This window comes from Mesoplodon bidens (genome assembly GCF_964165515.1).
Source record: "Mesoplodon bidens genome assembly, chromosome: 9".
NCBI classification, from domain to species: Eukaryota; Metazoa; Chordata; class Mammalia; order Artiodactyla; family Ziphiidae; genus Mesoplodon; species Mesoplodon bidens.
In genome coordinates this window covers 39,513,226-39,538,567 of record NC_138166.1, presented here as the reverse complement: position 1 = coordinate 39,538,567, position 25,342 = coordinate 39,513,226, and the positions used below count along the sequence as shown (strand labels likewise).

At 33.9% G+C, this 25,342-nt stretch overlaps 1 protein-coding gene across 8 annotated transcripts in view; it reads right to left on the bottom strand.

Moving 5' to 3' along the window:
- Window positions 1-25,342, bottom strand: part of DGKB (diacylglycerol kinase beta) — a gene marked incomplete at its 3' end in the record, with an annotated part of 912,102 nt that overhangs the window by 169,591 nt on the left and 717,169 nt on the right. For all 8 annotated transcript variants that reach the window (XM_081244282.1, XM_081244283.1, XM_081244280.1 and 5 more), the window contains one exon: window positions 17,970-18,165. In XM_081244282.1, the coding sequence (XP_081100408.1) occupies window positions 17,970-18,165 (196 nt within the window). The remainder of the gene's footprint in view (window positions 1-17,969; window positions 18,166-25,342) is intronic.

Sequence of the window (25,342 nt, the reverse complement as noted above, 5' to 3'; positions counted from 1 at the left end):
CAGGTGTGTCAAAAATTTTGTCTTTTTGAGAAAACAAACTTAATTGCATGCTGCTCATAAGAGACATATCTTAAAATTATATAAAAATGTTGAGAATAAAGGAGAGAAAGGGATTTGCCATGCAAAGATAACCAAATAAAGCTGTTTTTATCTGTTAATATAAGGCAAAATCATCTTAAGGTAAGAAGCATATTTACAATAGGCGAAGAGGGATACATCATAGTGATGAAAAGAGTAAACCAATGAACAATAAGAACAATGAAACCTTCTAAATATGCATACCCAAAATATGTATGAACCTAAAACATAGCACTGACATGAGTAAAAACCAACTGACAAAACTATAAGGAAAAATACATCAAAACATCATCATAGTGAGGAAACACCTCAATCCATAGCTGACAGGAATAGTAGATCAAAATCAATATAATTTTAAAAAGCTCTGATGAACACATGTACGTGAAATATGTGCCCAAGCTGATCATGTGGTGGGTCATAAAGCAAGTCTGGTCACATTTCGAAAGACTGAAATCTTTGACAGTATATTCCTGACCATAGTGATATCAAGCTAGAAGTCAACAACAAACAAACAAAAATTCTCAAAACTATTAGAAATAAAGCAATGAGGCACTAAGTGACCATGGGTCAAAGAAAAAATGAAATTAGAATTAGATAACACGATAATAATAAAATATCAAAATCTACAGAATCCCACTAGAGCCATGCTTTGGAGGCAATGCAGAGCCGCCAATGCATATATTTGAAAAGAAGAAAAACTAAAATCAATCAGCTAAGAAGTCAACTGAGAATGTCAGAAAAAGAACGGCTAACTAAAACCAAAGAAAGTAGGAGAAAGAAAAAGATATTACAAAGGTGAGTAATGAAAAGTTGTGTCATTAAAGATAATATGGATATGAAAAAGAAAATAAAGGGATATCTGGAACAACGTTATAGCAATATATTTGTAAATGCAGATGGCATCAACAAATTCCAAGGGAAAGAAAAAGTTCCCAAACTGACAAAAGAGGAAATATGGAAAATTTATATAACGTTATATGTATTTTTAAGATAATTACATTTTCAAACATCATAAGAAAAACTTTGGGTGCAGATGGCTTCAGAGAATACAGTAAGATAATATACTCCTTAACCTGTATTACAAGGCTGGCATAATAACTTTAAACTAGTTAACCTAGCTAACTAGCTCAATCTGGTTAACCTTGTTAATTAACCTAAATAATAACATTATAAGAAAGTAGTGATGATTTTCACGAACATAGATGAAAAATTCTAAATCTATTAGTAGTAAATTCAATACAGTGCTACGTAGAGAAAATAACACATCATGCCAAGTTAGATTTATTTATGGAATGCATGGTTGCCTTAAAATTTGAAAATTAAACAAAGTAATTCACAGAATGAAAAAAAAATTTGCATGATTTTCTCAATACATACAGAACTAGAATTTGATAAAATTCAATACCTATTTATAGTAGAAACTTAGTAAACTAGAAATAAAGGGGAAATCTTAGTCTAAGATGTATTTATAAAAGTATACAGCAAACATCAGATAAATGGTGAAATACTGAAATCCACCTCTTCACCCTCCAAAATCAATATCCATTATCACCACCTGTATTCTGTGTTGTACTGTCAACCTTAAACAGGGAAATAAGAAGAGGAAAATGAAAAGGTCTAAGAGTAGAAAAAGAAGAAATAAAACTGTTATCACTTATATCTGACATGATTACAGATATTTAAAATCCAACAGAATCTATGCATATACTATCAGAACTGATAAGTGACTTCAGAAAGTTTTGTATCTGTATACAGTGACAATTAGAAAGTAAATATTAGAAAGGATACTATTTAGAATAGCATACCCAAACATCAAATATCTAGGCATAGGACTACTACATCAAAAATTATAAATCATTATTATGAGAAAATTTTTTTAAAAAGCTGAATCAATGGAAAGAGATAGTATGTTCATGAATTGGAAGGCACAGATTGTAAAAGTATTAATTTTCCCTAAATTCACCAATGCAATTCCAATCACAGTCCCCACAGTTATTTATTTACCTATTTATTTTTAGATTGGAGGAATTAACATGCTGATTCTAAAATGTGTAAGAAAAATTTAAAGGGACTGCTCTTCTTGAAAAATAAGACATTCATCAGGACAGTGCAGTATTGACATAAATGTTGTCAAATAGACCAATGGTGTAGAACTGACAATGGTCAGAAAATTGTAGCTGTGAGTCAAATCTGGCTTGCTGCCTGTTTTTGTAAGTAGTTTTATTGTAACACAGCCATGTCCATTCATTTATGTATTGTCTTTGACTGCTTTTGTGCTACTGTGATAGAGTTGTGTAGGTGCAACAGAGAGCATCTGACCCCCAAATTTAAAATATTTACTATCTGACACTAGAGAAGTTTGCCTATTTTTAGTGTAGAATATAGAGTCCAGAAATAAATCAATACATAAATGGAACTTGGCATCAAGATTATGTTACCACCAAGCAATGTGGTAGGAGCCTTTTCAACAAATAGTGCTATGTAAATTGAATAATGATATACAAGAAGAAATTATTCCTGACTTCAATCTTAAACCATGCACAAAAATCAATTTCATTTAAAAGTCAAACAAGTAAAGCTTCTTCAAAATAACCCAGGAGATGTTAAAAAGACTTTAAAAAAACTAACTGCTGATAAAAAGCAATAATCAAAAAGGAATAAATTAATACACTAAACTTCAATAAAATGAAATCAAGATGTTCTGATTTTCAAAAGACATCATTAATAAAGAGGTAAGCCATACACTGGGAGAATATATTTGCATATTTGCAACCTATAGAACCAACAAAAGACTCTAGTTCTTTCGAATACAAATACATAGCAAGCTAGCTAGATCGACCCAATAAGAAATAGGCAAGAGACTAGAGGATATCCAAATAGCCTGGTCACATAAAATAGTGCTCCACATCATTAATCAATCAGTAATATGCATATTTAAAACACAATAAACCAGAATGGCTAGATTAAAAAGACTCATCATACAAAGTGTTGGTGAGGATACAGAGCCAAATTGGAAGCCTTGCCTGCTGACTGGAGTGTAAATTGGTAAAACCACTTTCAACAGTATTTACTAAAGCTGAATATACACATAGCTTATGATCCAGCAATTTTCATTTCTTAGTCTATACCCAGAAGAAATACATATTCACATCAAAAGACCTGTACAATAATGTTCATAGCATTAGGGTTTATAATAGCTCCACACTAGAAAAAAGCTGTATACTAATATAATGAATATACTTGAATAAAGAAAATAGAAATTAAAGAGCTAGATATAAACGAATATATGCTACATGACTCTATTTATATAAAATTTAAAAACTGGCAAAACTTACTGTTTTAGAAGCCAGGATACTGAGGAGGACATGGGCTTGGTGGGTAGAGTTCTGTGGGGTTGGTAATATTCTATTTCTTGATCTGGAAGAGCAGCTACATAGATGTGTTCACTTGTCAAAATTCACCAACTGTACAACTATGATGTGTACAATTCTCTGTACAAACGTTATAGTTCACTAAAGTGTTCAGGTTTTTAAAAAGGATAACACATAGTAAGGCAGGGAGTAGGGAGTGGGAGAGGATGGCATGACATTCTAGATATGTGGTCAGGGAAACCCTTTCCCAGGGGAGCATATTTTATCAGCAATCTGAAAGAAGAGAGGAAGAAGCCACGTGAAACTATGTGAAGATCTAAGGTAAGAATATTCCAGGCAGAGGGAGTATCAGTGCAAAGGCTCTGAGATGGTACCATGCTTGGTATACGCGATGAGCATCAAAAAGGTCAATTTGGCTTGAGTGGAGGAAGTGAGAAGGAGATGGTCACAAATCAGATTGGCTGGGCACATATTAAACTACTGAATGAGTAACTTATGTGCATATTGACACTTCTGGTCTTAACATGATGTTCTTTGTTATCTGTCCATTAAATATACACAGCACATTTTAAAATGATTAAAAAACCCTATCTACTAACCTTAGAAAAACAGATTTAAAATGAGGGTAATAAATGTGCTCAATTTAAGAGCTTATTCCTGTTTCATTCAATCTTTAAAGTTTTGTCCATCCTACACAATTCCTAATGAAGACAGAAACCATCAGTTAATCAAGAAAATAGCTAGATTGAGAAAAACAGTGTTGATAAAAGCATAATCTGTTCATTCACTGATCATTTATGGAAAAAAGGATTATATACACACATATGAAGGGTTTATATAGAGATAATGCTAGATTTAAGGCCCAACACCAGCAATAATGGAAACAGAAAAACAGAAAATCATTCTTTAAACGGACATATTATTCTTAAAGACAATTTATACTAGGGTAGTCCAGGAAGATCAGGCAATGACATTTGAGACAACTGAAACTTATTCTGAGGGCAAAAGAAAATGAACAACAATTATACTTTCTACATTTTATGAGAACCTACACATCCCACACTCTAACTCTGAGAATTTTTCCTTTTTAATTTAAAAATACTAGTGTCAGCATTACCAACAACGGTAAAACAACACATGCAAGAACAACAAAATAAAAATTGAAAGTCCTGAGACCATACAAAGAGCTTCCCTGAGAATTGTGAATGGCCTACAATGAGATTATACCCCATCTGCCTAGAGAGAGTTGTTCAAAAGCAGGAGGCTTTAAAGAAAATCACAAAACTCCGACTTTCCCCTTCTTACTGAGTCTATGTTAAAGGGCCGTAAAACTTGTTGACAGTTCTTGCCACATCTATTGGCACACAGTACCGGCTTGACAAGAGTTTAGCAGCCTAGCTGGGGCCCATGACCTGTCCCCTGTACTCTCTTAGAATTTATTTTCACCCCAGCAGGCAGCACCTCACAACATCGGTAATTTGTCAGGCAGCTTGTACTCTCCAGTACAGCCTACTTAACAGAGGGCTCTTATAAACATCTCTGTGAATCACGAGTAATGCCGCCAGGAGAGAAACCGAAATTTAAGAGCAGTGAGTACAATCTGAATTGATGGCTCAGGTGACTTGGTCTTGGCTACAAAATCAATGGGGAGTGGTCGTGGGGGAATTTACTTATTTGGTTCCCAGGGAATCAGTACCGTGGCCACCACAATCTTAAGATCTTTGTGAGAAAGTGAGAGATGGAAGGTGTGCAACCAAAGGGAGTGCAGAAAGCAAACAATGTGTTCCATGATTCACCATGAGGAAAGAGAGGAATGAATGAGCAGATGAGACACCAAGAAACTAAGCAGCATAAACAAAATATTTCAATCATCCCAACACCTGGAAAGAGTGAACTGTATTTTAATCAACTTTCATTGGCACAAATATTTTAACAGGAATTGCCCCTTTCTTGGGAAAGGATGATAAATAACTGCTTTAATTCAAAGTTGGATCAGAATGCAGTCAGTATTATACTCCTCATCAGATCTCATTTAAAGATTTCAAGTACTGAGAATTCTACTATTTAATCATAAAATAGTTTCTCAGGAAAGGAAAAATTTGTCATAATCTGAAGTAACAGTCCTATTTATTTTTATAATTCTGTGGAGTCAGGATTACTTCTTAGAAGGGCTATTTTTTCCATAGCTGGAGAATGACCCCTTAACCTTTGCCTCCTCTCTCGCAAATGTGGGCCAAATGTTAGAAGTGCTTCACATATTCTAGTGTGATAGCTTTGTGAATATCCTTAAGTTGATGAAATAAATATAAGACACTTTACATTTTGATAGTAAATTATTTGAAATGTGTTAAGATCCACAAATCACTCTATAAGGTAAAAAAAATTCTGAAAAGATTATTTTCACTTATATACAGGTTAGGAAACAGACTTTGCCAAGTTAATACTTGGTCTGAGGTCACAGACTTCTTTCTCTTTTCACCACAGAATTTATTATAACCATATTCTTAGAGTCCAGAAAACTAAAAACTAAAGGCTATCTCTAAGAAATCCACTGGCCTACAATGTCCACATCAAAAGTCTTTTCCCTCAGGGGCTGCTGACTTGAAAAGAAAGTAGGAGGCAGACAGCCTGGATTGGGAGAGAATTCTGTGTAAGACAATTGGTGTGATATTATTTTGCTTGGTTTTTTTCTTGCCATGTAATATAACTTCTTTTTATCATACACCTCATGGGAAGACATAAAACCAAAAAAGAAAAAAGTCAATACAGTATTGTCAATAACACGGTACTATAAACTTCAAAGTTGCTAAGAAACTAGATCTTAATTATTCTTAACACAAAAAAGAAATGATAATTGTGTGACATGATAGAGGTTTAGCTAACACTATGGTGGTGATCATATTGCAAAATATAAATGCATCAAATCAACACATTGTACAACTTAAATTTACACAACGTTTTGTGTCAATTGTATCTCAACTTTAAAAATGAGAAAAAGAAATGTCAATACTGTCTTGGTACACAATTTTCCTACAGACCTCCAGAAGCTACTGTCTTCTGATCCATAAGTAGGTGTAAATGTGCTACAAGGATCGATCAAGAGTGAGCTGTTCAGCTGCTTTTTAGCAGGGTCACTCTGGGATGGGCCTTCTCATCTGAAGGAGGAAGAGTAACGGAATCTGAAGAAAGCATTATTCCCAAAGGATGACACGAGGCGGAAAAAAAGGAAAGGAAGACAGAATGAAGAATTCCCTTCTACCTATTTTCATCTTTTTTCTCTTGAAAAATGGGATAATGATTTGTATTTTAGAGAATACTTTGCTCTATCACACTTTTCTCTACTGTTATTAAAACAAAAATAAAATTCCCCTTCCTTTCCTAAAACAATGCTTTGGTTCCCCTGGTTTTCTTTCTGATTGGGACTTTCCAAAATAAGTTGTGTTCAAGTGATGCTTTGCTTCCATGCATAATTTTGATATCTGCATGTCCATATGTTTTTCCCCATAAATGAAGTCGGTATATATACACACCTGCACAGATACACACTCACACACACAAACTCTGTCACAGCATATGCATGATCAAGGCATTTTATCTGAGTACTCACTAGTAAATACACTCTTCCAATAAGTCTGCCAGAGGTATTTAAAATGTCAGATTTTTAAAAAATCTAATTCAATTTTTATGCCTAAACTAACACATTTATTTCATTTTTTTGGTTTGCAATTTTGGATAACTTAACTTCTTGGCTTGCAATGGAAGTTAAATTTCAGTATCTACCATAAACAAAATATTCATTCCCTTCCTCAAGAATGAAAACACCTATTATAATTCCTTGTTAACTCCTAACTTTTGGATGAACATTTGGATGAAGAGTTTACAAAGATTACATATATAAAATATTCAGAAACCAAACGGCAAAAATAAAAATGAAACCAAAAAAAGCAACAGAAATCTAAAATAGTCTATCTTAACAAAACAGATGAAAACCTATATAATCCCTCTAGAAAAAACAGGTTTCATTAATAAAAAGGACAGAAAATATATTAATGAAGAATTGTAAAGTAATACCTAACTACAAAATTGTACAAAACCTCATGACTCAAAATAGCATTGTTAATATGTCAGCATATTTTAGTTACATACGTTTAAAGTGAGACATACAGATTAACTCATTTCGTAGCTCTGAGAGTTCTTCAAATCCTACACGTTTAAAATTTCTATTTAAATTTGATTCAATTACTATCTTTAAAAAATCAAACAGCATCTTTCATACTTTTATACTGAATAAAAGATGCATTGACTCCTTGCTTCCCACTAAGCTCACTAGATATCCTGTACTTCAGTCTTAGTGAGTTGGCCTGGATGATGTTAAGAAAAGACTACAATATAAGAACTCTTTGGAAGAAAGTGTTTATCATCAAGTATAGAGGCTTGGCAAAACAATCCATGATTAATATATTATTTTATTACTGCTCAATTACTTACCAGATTTAAGATGAATTAAGGTATTTACTTGCATGTGACCATGGGTAGGCTTATTTCACAGCACGAACATGTTCAAATATGAGGTGATATGGTTTAGACCTATTTTCTATTGAAGTCACATTTTTGTGCATATGAATTTGCTTTTAATTTTGAAACGACATTTAGTTACAAATCCCATGAACCTTTCTTGCAGTAAATTTAAAAATGGAATGTTGATATTGGTTGATTTTCTACCTCTTACTATTTTAAAAAGATATTCTGAAATGTGAATGACACTTAGTAAGAAAATGTATGATGTAGTATTTTGGATGGAGAAGTATGTATTTTCAAACATCAGTAGGGAAGAAGTCAGTATGCTAAGGGCTTTAACTATCCGAACAGACATGGATTTAAATCATTGTACATAAAAGGATTCTTAAATACTTTTTGTTATTCGATGTTAAAAAAATGTTTGTTTCATTCACAGAAATTGAGTTCTACAAATAGCAGCTGGTTCTTTCATTAAATCAGAACCAAACTGCTAATTTCATTATTAATGGTTAGCTTTGACATGTTTAAAAAGGGTAGAAGATAATAGACTTGTCTTAGACCTTGAAATGAACAACTGTTCAGGGAAATGGAATTGTTCAAAGATACATTTTCTTTCTGCCAATCTGTGAAATATAATTATTCTCTTAATGAATCTCTCAATGAGTAGCAATCATTCAAAACTTGAACAGGTAAAATATAATGATAATGGGAGCAGCTTTATAAATAAAAGGATAAAATGAGGTTGTTATTTTATACCATATTACAGGATGATTATAATAACAGTGCAGCATTCATCAGACATTTGAACTTTCTCAAAAAAGCTCCCTGGGGGTCATTTAAATTAGTTATGTTTATCCATAGAGATTTTTAGTCTTATTTCAAATGACTGTCACCTTACAACACTCAAGCCTCAGTCTTTAGCTTACTCTAATTAATAGCTATACTGTATAGTAGCCAATAGACACTGTTTTAGACACTGCCTAAAACAGACACTAACCCCCCCCGCCCCAGTTTATAAATCTACAATTTATCAAAGGAAGAGCAATGTAACTATTTTCATTAAACCAGGGGAATAATTTTTCAGTTTGGAGGGAATGGTGGTCTATATGAATCTCTATCAATTTCCACAAGAACAGAGTTGGCTGGATACTGTCCAAGAAGCTATCATTTCTTTGTTAACTAGCTCTATACAATAAAAGACTGTATGTGTAAATACTAAATTCATGGCAATGGAACTCTAGTGGTTAGTTGTTTTGGTTAACTCAAAGGCACATACAGCTCAAAGGTAATTAAGTAGATGGTGGGATTTGACTTTTTCAAGAAAAAAAAGTCTCTTTGCTCTCTGCTGAACGCACCTGGAAGCCTTTGGTAGTAAGATAAATGAGTGCAAGGAGTACCAGGTGCCAGACTGTGGTGTTTTCATTACATCCATTAAGGTAACCAGAAAAAAAAAGACATAAATAAAGAGGGGTAAAATAAAAGTTCAATATCTCTCCTGGCATGACATGAAATCTCTAAATAAGAAATCACTCCAAAAGATGGTGCAATTAAAGTTTCATTCTCAATAAGATTATAGTTTTTCTTGGCTATTTTCTATCTTGATGGAAAAGAAAACATGGTTTTTAATACAAATAGAAAAAAATAGAATCATGACATATTTAACAATTTATGTAGCTGATTTCATGTTTTTTGATAGTTCTTTCATGTTTACTCTTTTAAAAAAATCCTCCCTAAATTATTTTCATATGTCCTGATTACAGGAAAATTATTTTAACTTCCCTGGGACACACCTATTACCTGAGCTCCAAACCATCACCCTCAATTGACAAAGTTACTACAGGGCTTTATATTTAGGACACTTCTGTGACAGCCCTCATATTTGGAAACTTTATGTGAGTACTATTTGAAAGATGCTCTACAAGTGTTAATTAGTTGAGGCCTATATAATCAGCCAATATTTATTTAACTTGGAAATATGTTTTATACTTCTACCATGCGTAGGTTAAATTTACTAAAAATTATAATGCAGTTTTAGCCTGTGTAAATGACCTGCCATTATCTTCAAAAGACTCAGAATTGGATATTATGTTGGATTGGATATTACAGAAACAAGTAAGATGGCTGTTTTATCACTGATATTAGACATCAGCATCATAGAGAAAATGACCCATTAAAGTATTTATATTTTACATCTTTCTCTGAAGTTACAATTAAAATCAATAGTTACAAATGTAGAAGAGTCTCAGAATAGCATTAGCATTTTGAAAATAAAGAAGGTATTCTGCCTCAGAAGTCAGAGAAGGTTAACAGATGAGCCTTAATTTAAAACCTCAAGTAAACAAATTCCTTTCCTTCTTCCCTTGCATCTATTAAATCGATTGCCAAAGCATATATTTTTCAAAATGCAACTGCTACTAAAAACTCATTTTTTTTTCAAGTTTTCCCAGATTCATTAGGTGAAAGCAAGCGGCTCCTTGTTCTGCCATTCCTACCTACCTGTTCTTTGAATTTTCTCCATTTTCCTGACTTCAATTTGCTTTCAAGAATAAACCTTTAATTTCAATGATCTCATTCACATATTAGAAAACACCACTTTCCTGTTTAAATGATTACTTACTTACTATATTATATCCAAAATGATCTCGTGGACTTACCAATCTCACTATAAGAAGTTGAGAATTGTACTGCACGCCAGATTTTGTTTCTAGAATTATACTGTATGTCAGATTTTGAAAATTTGACTGTTGAACATGGGGTATTTGTCAGTAATCCCAGCCACAGAATGGTATTCTATATAGCTCCAGAAGGAATATGAGAATATTCTAAAGACTGTCATCTGTTTTGTTACTAAAATATTAATTTATTCATATTTATGGTTTCTGTTTTCAAATTTCTAGGAGGCTAGCAGTTTCTGTGAAGTCTTTATAGTGTCATGACAAATAGAAATTTCATAAATGCCTCATCAAAATATATATGGTTTTACAGGACAACTAGGCCAAATATAAGAGTACATGATCTTATATTTTGAAAATTTATTTTTATTTTTACATACAAGAAATATGTCTTGTATTTTCTAATTTCTTTTTACTGCTGTTTTATAAACTTTAAAGGCATGCCTTTTGTAAAAAAAAAAAAAAAGAGAGAGAGAGAGCTATCACATTAAGATATCCAGGTTATGATGCAATCTTCAATTGCAACAGAAATTTTGATATTTAGATAGCTTTAACAAGTACTTGCTATTATTTGCATTATCCAGTCCTGGAAAATTTCAAGGAAGGTAGTTTAAAAACATACAATTGGAAATTCATTTTGAGACATCTCCTTAAAGGTTACTAGATAACAAATGTTTGGATCTATGTATTTTCAACTAATGAAATTATCATGGTATTAGTGTATGCATATATTTCTGTAAAATGCAACATCTCAAATGCCATGATCTTTTCTCAACAACTTTAACTTCCAGGTATAATAATGTAACATGAAATCCTTTTCTTGCTTCTAAATTTAATTGATTTAATCACTGAATTTAAATGCTTGGAAATTGTTCTGCTTGCTGGTGTCTGAATGCCAAATACATTATCTACAGTTCTAAGATGAATGTTGCAGTTATATTTAGACAACTTAAAACACTGCCTTCTAAATTACCCTAAATAACCCAGAGAAATGTCTAGAAAAATTGATAGTAGTGCATGACAAATATCCATTACCACCAACTTTCAGGTAAGTATAACTTTCACAAGGAGTAGAAACTGTTAGGCTCTTACTATTTAAATGCTCTTTGTGCAATTTTCCAGGCAACAGAATGGACAGCACACATAAGTTAATCTCAGCTCTTCCAGAACTCACAATCTCCATTTTAAAGATGAAGACCTTGAAGCCAATAACCTGATTTTTCTTCAGCGGCAAAAGACATTCATCTTTGGCCAAGCTTTCATAGACATCAACTCATTTGTTCTCTTTGATCAGTTTGGCTTGGATTGACCTTTTTTTTCTTCCTACTTCTTCAGAGTTTTCAAAAAAATAAAGTCATCTGATATAGACAGAGTCCTTGACAGTCAATCAGATCTATAGTCTCTCCCCTCTAGCTCCTAAAAAGAATCAGGATTTTAGTCTTCCCCAGTACAGAGCACAGACATCAAATAAGGTGGGGTAGGGGTATGTGCAGTGTAAGTTTCTTTGGGGGGAACTTATACATAGTACATTTTATGCAAGATAATGAAGAATAAAAATAATGTGTTCACTAAGTATTCAAAATTGGGGCTATGCAAATTATACAAAGTGGTGGAATCTGTACTATTAGCCTAGTGGAGTTTTCTATACTTTAGCCTTTCTGGTCCCACCGTCACAATTTTTTCCATATCCATGTACTCCTCTATTATATTTTAGTTTTGGCTTTTACTCCATTTTTACTTAAATAAATTTATTTCAAAAATAAAATTACTTAAAATTACAAACTAAGAAAAAAGCATTCCTTACCATAAAGAGAAAACAACTGCAATAGTACATATAAAAACTGTCACACTTTAAAATATTCATCTGTGTACTGCTTAAAGTAGCTCAATTTTCCATCAGTGTAGTATATACTACACTTTGAGAAATTGTGCCCAAAGAAAAGAATTTGCATTGGTAAATGGGAATGAAATCACTGAAAACTGCATGGACAATATCATGTTAATTAGTTTTTAAAATAAACTTTTCTATCTGTCTCTGTATGTGGAGTAGACATGCACCTAGTTAATGAGGTTTCAAGCAGGAAGTCCAGCTGCTCCTGACAGTACCGCCCTTAGCTTCTGGCAAATGTTTGAAATTCTACGGCTTGAATGTAATTACTTTTGCTCAGTGGTTTTCAAACTTTTTAAAGCAGTCAACCTTTTCTGCTTTTTAAATGAAGCAATATTTTTAAAACCAGTAAATTAAAGAGAAAATTAGAATTTTATTTGTGCAAATATATTTTACACGTTTAAATTGCTAACACTTGTGATATAGTCAATCTATGAGAATAACAGAGTTATTCTGATGATAGTTGCAGTGTTATAGGCATCCTATTTTTCAATGATCTCTGCAGTTTGTTTTTATTGTATGATACTGGGAATATCCTGATCCAGACAAATATGTAATCATAAATGATACGAACTTTTTACATCTCACTTGGCAGTCCTGCACCATTCCGCATTCATTACTGGAAAATGGTATAGTTGGACTTGTATCATCAAAGCTTAAAACCATTAGAATGCCTAAAAACTGCTCGTATTACTTGAGAGGTCCTTGCTGTCAAAAAGCACGTTCACAGGTGTACTTTTAATATAGTTTTTCAACTTTGTTAATACAAATTTACTTGCTGCTTGCCTCAGATGTTAACTAGAAGTTTCAATTAGTCAAATTTACCTTATTCTGCATATTTAGCTGAAACTTTGTTTCAGTTTTATCACTGGTTCTTTACCAGGAGTTGTGAGCGTGTTTATATCCTACATCTCTGTTAAAAGTGCATTTGATATACAAACTAGTACAAGCCTGTTATTTTGGGGAGCTAGTTAACTAATGCAATTTTTTATGAGCAAAATCTTTTCTAAGGACTGATTTCCATTTTCATAAAAAACATTCGTATTGTCACCTTGTTTTCACTTGCATTGATTGTTATGCACTCTTTACTGCTTGTGTCAAACAAAAGTACCTGAGCTTGCAGGCCTTTTAATTCCTTGTGATTCACATACACTGTGGTGGTAATGTTCCCCTTGGTACATCATGAAATATACAAAGATGTATTTTAAAATGACCATTGCAGAGCTACAGACTTTCCAATTAATGTCATAATTATTGAGTTGTTTGTTTATTTAGATGTGTATATGTTTACAAACATATGTGTGGAAAGGTATAACTATCATTTTATCCATCTATCTATGGATCAATCCACCCATCAGGAAGAAGAAGAGGAGGTGGAACCGGAGGAGGAAAGGGAGTTATTTTTGTCTGGTAACACAATTTGATGATTTGGGAATTGTCAGTATGACAAAATGTTTTTATAGAACACACTTTACAGTGTTTTTATTATAGGTTTTCATATTATTATTCTAAAATATGACAGAAATGAATTTGAACCAAGTTTTTACAGAACCTCTGAAGAACTGCAGTTATAGCTCAATGGAACACAGTTTGAAAAATAATGGTTTATCTGAAGGCTTTTATTTCTTTTAAAATGCAAACACCTCTACTTTCATCTGCAGTCATTTATATATTAATGTGAATAAATTTATTAGATATCTTGGGCCTCCCTGGTGGCGCAGTGGTTGAGAGTCCGCCTGCCGATGCAGGGGATACGGGTTCGTGCCCCGGTCTGGGAGGATCCCATATGCCGCGGAGCGGCTGGGCCCGTGAGCCATGGCCGCTGGGCCTGCGCGTCCGGAGCCTGTGCTCCGCGGCGGGAGAGGCCACAACAGTGAGAGGCCCGCATACCGCAAAAAGAAAAAAAAAAAAAAAAAAAAAAAATTTATTAGATATCTTTCTGAGACTTGGATTTAATGCAGAAGAAGAGGAGGCAAAGATTAACTCAGCAACTGAAAGAAATGGGAAAGACTGAATATTAAGGCTAAGAGCACTGAAGATCTAATTTGCCTACTTTACAATTTTGCTTAAAGACCATGACACCTACATATGATACACTCATTTGTATTTCCAAAAGAAGTAAAACAAAACAGACAACAACAAAAACAAAAGAAAAAGACAAACCCACAAAGAAAGTGTCTGAATTAGATGAATGTGATTATGCATATGTTTCAGAACTGCATCTGTTTTAGAGTATTTTGCTAAAACAATAATGTAATTAAATTAATTACTTATAATTTTGATCAACTCGAATTAAATCAACTGTAAAATTTCCAACCAGTGAATTTATTAATTGAAGATACTCTGATCTTATGCTGTGAACGTCCTCAAAGATTGCAAGCAAAAAAATTGTGCAGGAGTTCCAGTTTATGTAGGGTGAAATATAAATGAGTATGTAATGCTCCAAACCTGATCTTGTACCTTTGATCTATGACATTTTTTAAATTAAAACAAACTTGTAAACTTTTTTCTTAATTTAAATCCTTCTACTAAATTAAAAAAATTATCTTTACTTCAAGAATCTATAGTTAGGTATGCTTCCCCAACTCTCCCCACCACCAAAAGCTTTCTAAAGTTTATGGAAACAAGCATCCATTCTAATATAGTAAACATTCAGTTTAAACTTCAAATTTTTTACACAGCTATATCAGAAAAGTTGCTAATTAATATTTCAAGAAAGTGCAACTTAAAAAGAAGAAATTTACGTTATTAATTTGTTCATTTATTTACTTATATTTTTCCAAGAGTGAAGTTATTAATTTGAATCTGGGTTAAGAAAATTGTTGGACTAGAATTACAGTTTCTGTTATTTCATTCTAAAGGCCATACCTGTAACCATTCTGTGTAAATTTGAAAATATATTTAGATTTAAAATACTGATTGACCCTTACATTTAATACTATTGTCTTTGTGTCAAGAAACTGAAAGCAAGATCAAATGATACAAACATTTACCCATTTCGGGAAGGGATACATGCAGGTATTTTAAGTAGTAAATTTCTTTCATTTCTGATTATTAAGTGTAACATTTAAGAATTAACAGAATAAATGTGAAATCAAAACTCTGAAGCATTTTGAGATACTTTTAGCTATTTTGTTGTAAGATATATCAAAATAAAAAAATCTTGATAAAATTAATAAAAGACTGATTAACACAGAAGTCTTTTTAAAATACTCAGCTGATAAAGTCATTTTAAGCATTCAATTACACTGATCTTGAAATAAAACTAAACCCAAACTTACAAGCATAGTTGGTTTAGGGAGGGGAAAAAAAGTTGAGCCAAATCAATTATAAAGCATGCTTTTGTTATTACTCATACAATGACCTTCAAAAACTCTGATTTCTAATGTTTTTCCCAATCTTTGTACTGAGAAAAATGTATCCCTAAGTCACAAACCCTGTAGGTTCTCACTTCCTTCCTTCTTCTTTCCCAAGTTTATGGAAACTTGGTCCCAATAGTTTCATAGTACAAAGCAAGAAGACAGAATGGGAAGAGAGACCTTTTCCTAGGGTTATGGGCACTGACAGTCTATACAATACTTCTGGCTGATTTGTGTGTGCTTCATTCCAAACGTGTATTCCTCAGCATACAAAGGGGGATGAGTGAGGCCAACAGACAGCATGTCTGCAGTAGCTCCATAGTATACAGACACTTGTCCTGGTGGAGCACAGCCATGAGTTTTACAAACTTTAACATCTCCTTGGGCTAACATAGTTGGCAGCTGAGCACTGAGAATTCAGATACATATCTGAAATGTCTACATGCAAAGGACATGCCAAGTATTAATAGGCAGTGACCAAACAGAAAAATAAACCTAGAAATTATCATTTTATATATATAATATATGTGGAACTATTTTTTAACTATATGGACTATATTACTATATGTACTCATTGCTTCCTTAGGGATAGAAGCAGAGATTTTTTAGGTTTTGTCTTAGTATGGTCCTTGAACTAATTTTTAAACTCAGAAATTTTTCAGGAATCTTTTTAGAAATCTGCATTTATATTTAAGTATAAATGCATTATTAATGCCAATAAATCCTAGAAGTTAGTAATTATACCTAATTCCTCTCATTTTAAAATTCATATAGCACAAACCTACTCATTTTTTCTACGTACTTCTCCTTCAAAAAACCATTTTCCTCCATGTTTTCATACAGTTATATTCGTTCTGAATAGAAAGCATCTTAATTAATTTGGTATAACTTTCTTGCATTAAATTACACAACTGTTCAGGATTTGCCTCTTTAGGATCACCCATACATTTAGTGGGCATCAAAACCTTCTGTTATTTGGCAGGCTGTAGTAAGCACTTCTTTCAAGAGGATACTTAATACTTCCTCTGTCAATCTTTTTTCACCTTCATGGTCACCAAATTCTATCTAACGGAAGTCACTGCCTGCTACTAAAACTTGAATCAGATACCTTCAGATACCTGAAGACACCAAAACATAAAGCTATTTCCTTCCACCGCCAAGCCTATAAACCATCCTCACATTTTATTTTCTTTATTTAAAAAAAATATTTATTTTTATTGAGCTCATAAGGCTGTGATCTCTTCATATTTTGCCTTTGCTACACTGAGCTGAGCCAATACGTTTTCTTGGCCATCTGAATGCCATCAAAGGTATTAGATAGATTCTGGAAGGTTAAAAAGAATAGTATGGATACTATACATAAATTGTGGCATGATCAATTATTATAATACCAAAAGATTATAATAACAATTTGGTATCTTTGTTTGTACAGTCTATCAAGAAGAATTAGTTGTCATGTCCCAATATGAAGTATAATTCAATGGAGTTGAAAATTGATCCATAGTTATTCTACCCTATTTTGTTAGTCCTTTGTCCTTTGTTTCCCAGGTATTCTACTTTTTACTAAATTTCTGGAAAAATAGAAGCAGATAACCAAAACTGATCGCGGGATATTTTAAAATGCCATTATATATAATATTTAGGACAACAGTTTCATGTAAGATAGCTTCCTAATCATAGCCTGACTGAAGAAAGCCAAAAATAAAACTTGCAACACACCTCAGAAAAGCCTTAACTAGGCCCTTGTTATAGCAACTCAAACATCTGACCAAGATGATCACATTCCAGAATTTAATGTACAATACATCCTATATTATTATCCACTAAATACCCACATATATTTTATTTTCTGTGTAAAGAGCTATACCCACAAAAAGGAGAATAAAGGAGAAAAAAATCCATGAAAATATAGCCAGTTTATACATGATTTTAGAATCTATTATAATATTAATTTAATCACACTTGCATATCTGATATAAAAATACAACTGCATAAATATATACAGTGCAATGGAAAACTCTTTCATTTAAAGTAGTCTTCAAGAGCCGATTAAGAAGCAACAATTAAATATTAGAAAACTTACCTTGACTTGCAAACTTCAACTCTTTGGCATCTGTGAGCGTGGTCCTTTTGTCAGACCCCTTTTTCTCTGTTCGGCGATGGCTTCGTCTTTTCTTAGACTCTCCCCAAAGATTGGACCCTCCATGCATGCTTGGTATATTCAAAATAGCAATTCCTTCCAGAGAGATGTTTATTAAATCAATCTGTACTCCATCACACTGATTAGAAAAATGAAAAGAACAGGAACAATTTGATTTCATCTTTTGTATTTCCTTATCTTTTAATAAGAATTTTAAAATGTATAATCTTGTCCTTTCTAAATAAACCTTTCAAGAACACTTAAATGGTTACCCTAAAGGTCAATATAAAAGATAAAGCAACCAATAACATTTACCAGGCATCATAAATAGTCTTTTAAAATGATCAAATTAAATCATCAGTGTATCTTTGTTTACAGAAAACCTTTGGAAGGGGCACAATTTAGTGTCTGCATATATAACCAGCTGCAAATTTCCAATGTGTTACAAAGAGGTTGATTCTGGAAAGTTTTGTCAAATTTCAGGCAGAAGTTTTAATGACTGCTCCTATTTAGAACACACTGCAAGGTACTACTGGGGGAAAATAAAGAAACAGAATTCATAATTAGGGTCTCATTTTTGGGGAGCAGAGAAAGAAATGGCTTAAGAGACTTTTGAAAAAAGAAAAACAGCAATTCAAAGAGATCTGAATTACAATGAAGTGGCCAAGGACGGTTTCTTGGACTAGATTAAGTGCCAAGCACAGTGTCAAAGGCAATGAGAGGCATGGTTATCTAAATGAACATGGAGAACCAGGCAGGCTGAGTGAAGGAAATGCCAAGAGCAGCAGCAGTAAAAGGAATCTCCAACCCATCATTACTTTATAGCTGCTTTAACGAAAAAATGGAAAGTAAAATCAGTCAGCCAGATTTTTCTGTTTGCCTGGTGAGAAGATACCCTTTGACTATGCAAAATATGGAACACTCTACCAGACAATGCTTTGCAATACTCAGAGTGATCACTTTTTACTTTTTTGAATTCTCCATACATTTCTACTGATGCGCATGTGTGGAAAGTGACAAGGCCATACTGTATTTCTGTAATTATGATTTATTTATTCATTTGCTTTGAGTTTCCTAAAATGGTACTTATTATAATATAGCCCAGATATTGTCCTCCCATTTTCAGTTAGACGTCAATATGAGCAGAGATGTCAATATGTAACACTATGCTTTACAAGCAAACTTTGTTAGGGATATGCATTTCATCAATTAAAGTATATCTGCAGCGGGACTGTTTTATTTGCTATATGTTTTATTACAGTAAAAAAACAAAAAAAGGTGGATACAATTTCATCATTCTCTTTCTCACCGTAATCATGATTTTTGAAACTGGAAGAGATAATCCTTCACCAAAATTACAAAAACTAAAAACAAACAAAACCCCTCTCTTTTTCTATATTTTCCTCATCATACTGAATCTAATACTGTATCTTGTTCACTAAAATATAAAAACTGTGAAATAAAGCAACACATCTTGAGCCTACTTGGCAGGGCTAGAAACAAATTCTAGAGAAGGTGCCAAGTTTTCATTCAATTTATTTCAACGAGGGTGAAACCAAGGTCTGGATGATGCCTTTTTTCCCCTTAGAAACAACTGATTTTTTCCCCCTTCTTTTCATGTATTGAGATGACTTCTTTTTACTAAAGAATTCTGCTCATGTGTATACTCACTTACTGCTCTATATTCTAGATAAACAGATATTAATTTCATAATTAAAAGTAATCTTGTGTAAATACCCTGCAGGCCTCAATGAATCAAACACATACTGTGTGTCAGGCCTCCTACTGTCTTCAAGTGGAATGTACTGGCTGGATAATTAGATAGTACATATTTTTTAACCTTATTTGCATGCATATTATATCTTTTGCACACTGACAAGCAGCAGTAACAACAAAAGTCAGATTACCACAGGGAATTCCCACAAAGAAGTCTTCATTCCTTATAATTTGCAGCCTAAATTAAAATAATTTGATCTTTGACAAGGATGAAATGTCAAGCAGAAGGGGGTCCTCTACAAGCCACGGCCTGTGGCTTCTGAAATCTGCCTAATTTATGTCAGTCAGTTCTTAATACATATTTAAGTATTACACGAAAAAGACGATAAATATGCAATCTGACACCTTTGGTATTTCCCTGCTGTTAATTTATAAAGGTCTGGCTTCCCCCAAACTGACTAAAATCATTTAAATAACAGAAGAACTGTGAAATAAGCTGGAGTTGAGGCCTGGCTTCCATTTTCACTCAATATTGAACACAGCAGGTAGTACACTAAGACAATTATTTGACTAGGCCTTCGAACCCCACTGTGACAAGTTACTTTCAGAATTAGTGAAGGAGCATTCCTTTGTTCATCTGCAAAAAAGGAGAGCATGTTGCAAATAGGCTTTTTTTTTTTTTAACTGAATTAGGGGAATCACATGTGACAACTGAAAAACATCAGTGTATACTATTATTCATGTTTTCACTCTTCAGAGTCTTGGCACGTGTAGTTTTAAGGAAACAGTAAGCAGCTCTATGAAAAGTGAAAAAGATTCTTAAGAAATTCCAAAGAAGAAGGACCAATGAAGAACACTGAGGTTCCTGTGAGAGGAGGACAGTGTACTTACATAAATACCTACTTATTAATAATTTGTTTCCACTAGTTCTTGACCCCAGGCTACCTTCCTCTGTTTTCTTTAACGTTATGTTCATTAGTCTGGAAATTTCCAGTGCTGGCCCTGATGAAGACCAGGAGTTGTATAGCACACCAGTTGAGTGCATGGAAATAAAAGCTGAGGTGAAGGCTATGAAATATAAACAAGTTATAATACTGTGTCAGATAATATTTTCATCTACTTTGAAGATTTATGATTTTTAAAAAGGTAGCTACAGAGGAAAAGAATATAAAAGCTTAAAAGCTAACAGCCTTGGTTAGTCAATAAATCCTGAATATTTTTATTATGTTGAAGAGAGGTCGTTAACGTATACTACTATGGGAGCTATTTTCAGAGTGCAATGTTGTGAGGCCATTGTCCACTCTTTTCAGTTTTGAAATGGAAGATCTTATTCTAGAGACAAATTTACCTACAAGAATATGGCTTAAATTTTTCTTCCAATATATTTTAATCCTAGTTTATAAATATACCCTGCACCACATTATACAGAAGTGTTAAAGGCAAACTTTTATATGTGAATTTAGTGTTTTAGATTCAGTTAACATGTCACTTGACAGAAATATTTAAAACATGTGAAGAACTTTGGAGAGCCATAGAAGTGTGGATAATAAATCTGATGAGATATGATTAATGAAAAACTGTAAATATTTTTTCAGAGTGAGTCTAATTCTATGCCCAGTTCAGATAAAAAGTATTCATAATTTTACTTAATGAAACATAAAAACATTGCTTTGTTCATTGTTTAAAATGGTATGGTGTAAAATGACTTAAATATACCTGCTTTTAGAAGAGTTTCTGCAAATTCATATGTAAATCATAGGATAAAATTATTTATGTTTTGCAGAAAACTATAGCAGCAAACCTACAAATTAAAATGTACATGTAAATGGCTTAATGGGATCTCTTCTGCTATTAGAAGGCTGTGGTATTCTACATTTTCCCAGTGATTAAGCTCCGTGTTTTCTGAAACGCATTTGAAAAGTATTATCCACAAAACACAGTGTGATATAGGGACCCAGAACATGCCTTTTAGGTGATTTTACTGTTAGCTGGCAGTCCAGTGATGGTGACAAAAGTGCTGATTGCAGATAATCACAAGATTATTTTTAGAGTGGAATGGGAGGTAACTAGTAAAGGAGAGGAAGATGGAAGCACACCTGGAAAACAGGAATATTTGAAACTGGTACCATGTATGCACACACACAGTTGATGAACATGTTGATAGTAACAATAACACTGCTGGTTCAAGATATCAAGCATTGGGGCTTCCCTGGTGGCGCAGTGGTTGAGAGTCTGCCTGCTGATGCAGGGGACGCGGGTTTGTGCCCCGGTCTGGGAAGATTCCACATGCTGCAGAGCAGCTGGGCCCATGAGCCATGGCCGCTGAGCCTGCGTGTCTGGAGCCTGTGCTCCGCAACGGGAGAGGCCACAACAGTGAGAGGCCCGCATACCGCAAAAAAAAAAAAAAAAAAAAAAAAGAAAGAAAAAGATATCAAGCATTAGCCACAAGTATCAGCAGAAAAGCACTTTATTATTATGTTTTTTTTGCGGTACGTGGGCCTCTCCTGTTGCAGAGCACAGGCTCCGGACGCGCAGGCTCAGCAGCCATGGCTCACGGGCCCAGCTGCTCCACGGCATGTGGGATCTTCCCGTACAAGGGCACGAACCCGCGTCCCCTGCATCGGCAGGCGGACTCTCAACCACTGCGCCACCAGGGAAGCCCCAGAAAAGCACTTTAATTTTACATGTTTCTCTCTTTCAGGAGATTCTGTGAAAGCCAGAAATTATTGCTGGAATATTAAATTTCTTATCAAAAGTTATCTCATTAAAAATAATTTGTGGTAACTAAAGAAGAGAAATTTCACCTTTGGTCACCTTTCATCTGTCTCATTTCTTCCTCACTCTCCTCAGTAAGAAAAATTACAATGTATTTATCTTAATGAAACGGTAACAGTACCTCAACCCCACACTTCTTGTACTTTCCTGGAACAGGGAGGTATTTTTTTTGTTTTGGACTTAATGAGTCCAATTTTTGTTTACCAGGACCATCTTTGTTGAGGTCCACACCTTTAATGTCTCCCTTCATCATTGTTTCTAGAATTTCATTGTAAAAAAAAATCACCTGGGAAGCTTTAGAAGAGAGGGAAGATCTTTTGACTATTCTTATCACACATGTGTGTGCACGCACGTGTGCATACACACACACACAGAAAGAGGGCAGGGAGATACTTTTGGAGGTGATGAAATGTTGATGGCTTTCATTATGATTATAGTTTCATGGGTATATTCTTTTCTTCAAACTCATTAAGTTGTCTACATTAAATATGTACAGCTTTTTGTAGGTCAACTACGCCTCAATAAAGGGTTTAAAAAAGAATGTTCATTCACACGTTTCATTTCTACTACTCCAAGATGGTGTTTGGTAGGGGTAAGGATAGGCTAAGGTTCTCTAAATGCATGCTGAGACACCGTCCAGGATGATTTTGATATAGGTGAAGCACAGACTAAGCGAAATTCTGCCCTACCACCTTTTTTTTTTTTTTTTTTTTTTGCGGTACGCGGGCCTCTCTCACTGTTGTGGCCTCTCCCGTTGCAGAGCACAGGCTCCAGACGCGCAGGCTCAGTGGCCATGGCTCACGGGCCTAGCCGCTCCGCGGCATGTGGGATCTTCCTGGACCGGGGCACGAACCCATGTCCCCTGCATCGGCAGGCGGACTCTCAACCACTGCGCCACCAGGGAAGCCCCCTACCACCTTTAATAACTCTGTGCTTTCCAGGTTACTGGGCAATCAGAATCTTATCTTTCAAATTCTGCTAATTTATTTTGTGTCCCTGACACTCTTCTTGCAATTTGTTAATTCTTGAGCTCATTTAGGTTTTGTAGAAATACTTAATCATTAAGACAAAGGTCAGTGTCTGAGGATGGAAATTCCTGGCCTTAAAATGTACCACCCTCCCAAGTCTTATCGAATACCAAAAGACTCAAATACTTTGGAGAATGGGCCATTTTACTCTCTCATGAACTTTGCCTGGTACATGGAACAAATTAAAAACTCATGAACTTTGTAAATTTCAATCCCAGATGTTGACCTGAGATTCTCAGGTACATATCCATGCCCCAGGTAGTTTTATACAAACTTTGCTTTTAATATATTATCTTGTAAATTTAAAGCTTTTCATTTAATCTTTTTATTTCTTTATCTTTTGTTACAAAGTTAAAAGATAATTGAAATTATTAAAATTAAAAATTTCACCTTTGTTAATCTCTATGTATATAGATAATTGAAATTCTCAAAATTAAAAATTTCACCTTTGGTAATCTCTCTATGTATATATTTATATTTCGATTCTCCAATTGATTTGTTTCCTTAAACATTTTGGCAGCAAGCAACACAATTCTTGTTTTTTTTTTTAATCATGAAAGAAAATGCTCATATGTGTGTCTCTGCAATAGAGATGAAACAGAATCTCTCTAAATCATAGGATTTTGAGGAAGACTAAGTCAGGTAATGGATATGCATTGCTTAGCACCAAGCATGACGTATATTTAATAATAGATAAATCTTAGCTATTATTTTTATCAACTATTAGCCCGTGATATTAATATTATTCCAAATAGTCACCTTTTTCAGAAAAAAAGCTTCCTAAATGAAAGAGAGATATGAAGTAAAGGGTCACACAGCAAATGCTTTGCTTGGAAGAAGCTGTCATTAAAACATATATCCATTACTTGAGGTACTCTTGCACTGAAGTGGTTTTATTCTCTCATATATTTTCAAACCATAGTGGATATAATTTTAGGCCAGGAAGCAACAGCAAACAGAATCAAATTTCCAAACTGCTGTTTTTATTATATTTAATTATGAAGTAACCTTGAGGGTAGAAAGGCGTATTCTGCTAATATGATAGACTGGATTCATTAAAAAGTGAGTAGAGAAGCAGATTTTACATTACCATCCATCCACACACACACACACACACAACAAGCTTTAGAATTAAGATAAATTCATAAAATTATAACAGTATTTCAAGATATGCAACAATAGAATGGGGAGTGCACAGTGCTGTCTCTGATTTATAAATGCTACTCCAGTGGTGCATAAAATAAGGCAGTAAATGCAGAGCTGGGAAGCCAGACTAGGAGGGCATGTAGAAACATGACCCAAAAGAGTTTTTCTCAAAATGTAAAGCTCAGTGGAACAAAATCACTGAATTTTATCACTTGTAATGTTCAAATCAATGTTTTCCATACCTATTTTTATCACACATATTTTGCTATATGACACAAACTTTTCCTTGGACATTTTTCACTTTGTGACATACATAATATTATACTATAGATCGATGTTTGTTTTTTGTAAATTGAGACTTTACTTTTTAGAGCAGTTTAAAGCTCATGGCAAAATTGAGGGGAAGGTACGGAGATTTCCTGTATACCCCGTCCCCACAAATGCACAGCCTCTCCCATTATCAACATCCCCACCAAAGTGGTACATGTTACAACTGATGAACCTACATTAACACATCATAATCACCCAAAGTTTACAGTGTCCATTAGGGTTCACTCTTGGTATACATTCTATGGTTTTGAACAAATGTATAATGACCTGTAGCCACCACCATTGCATCACATGGAGTATTTTTATTGCCCTAAAAATCCT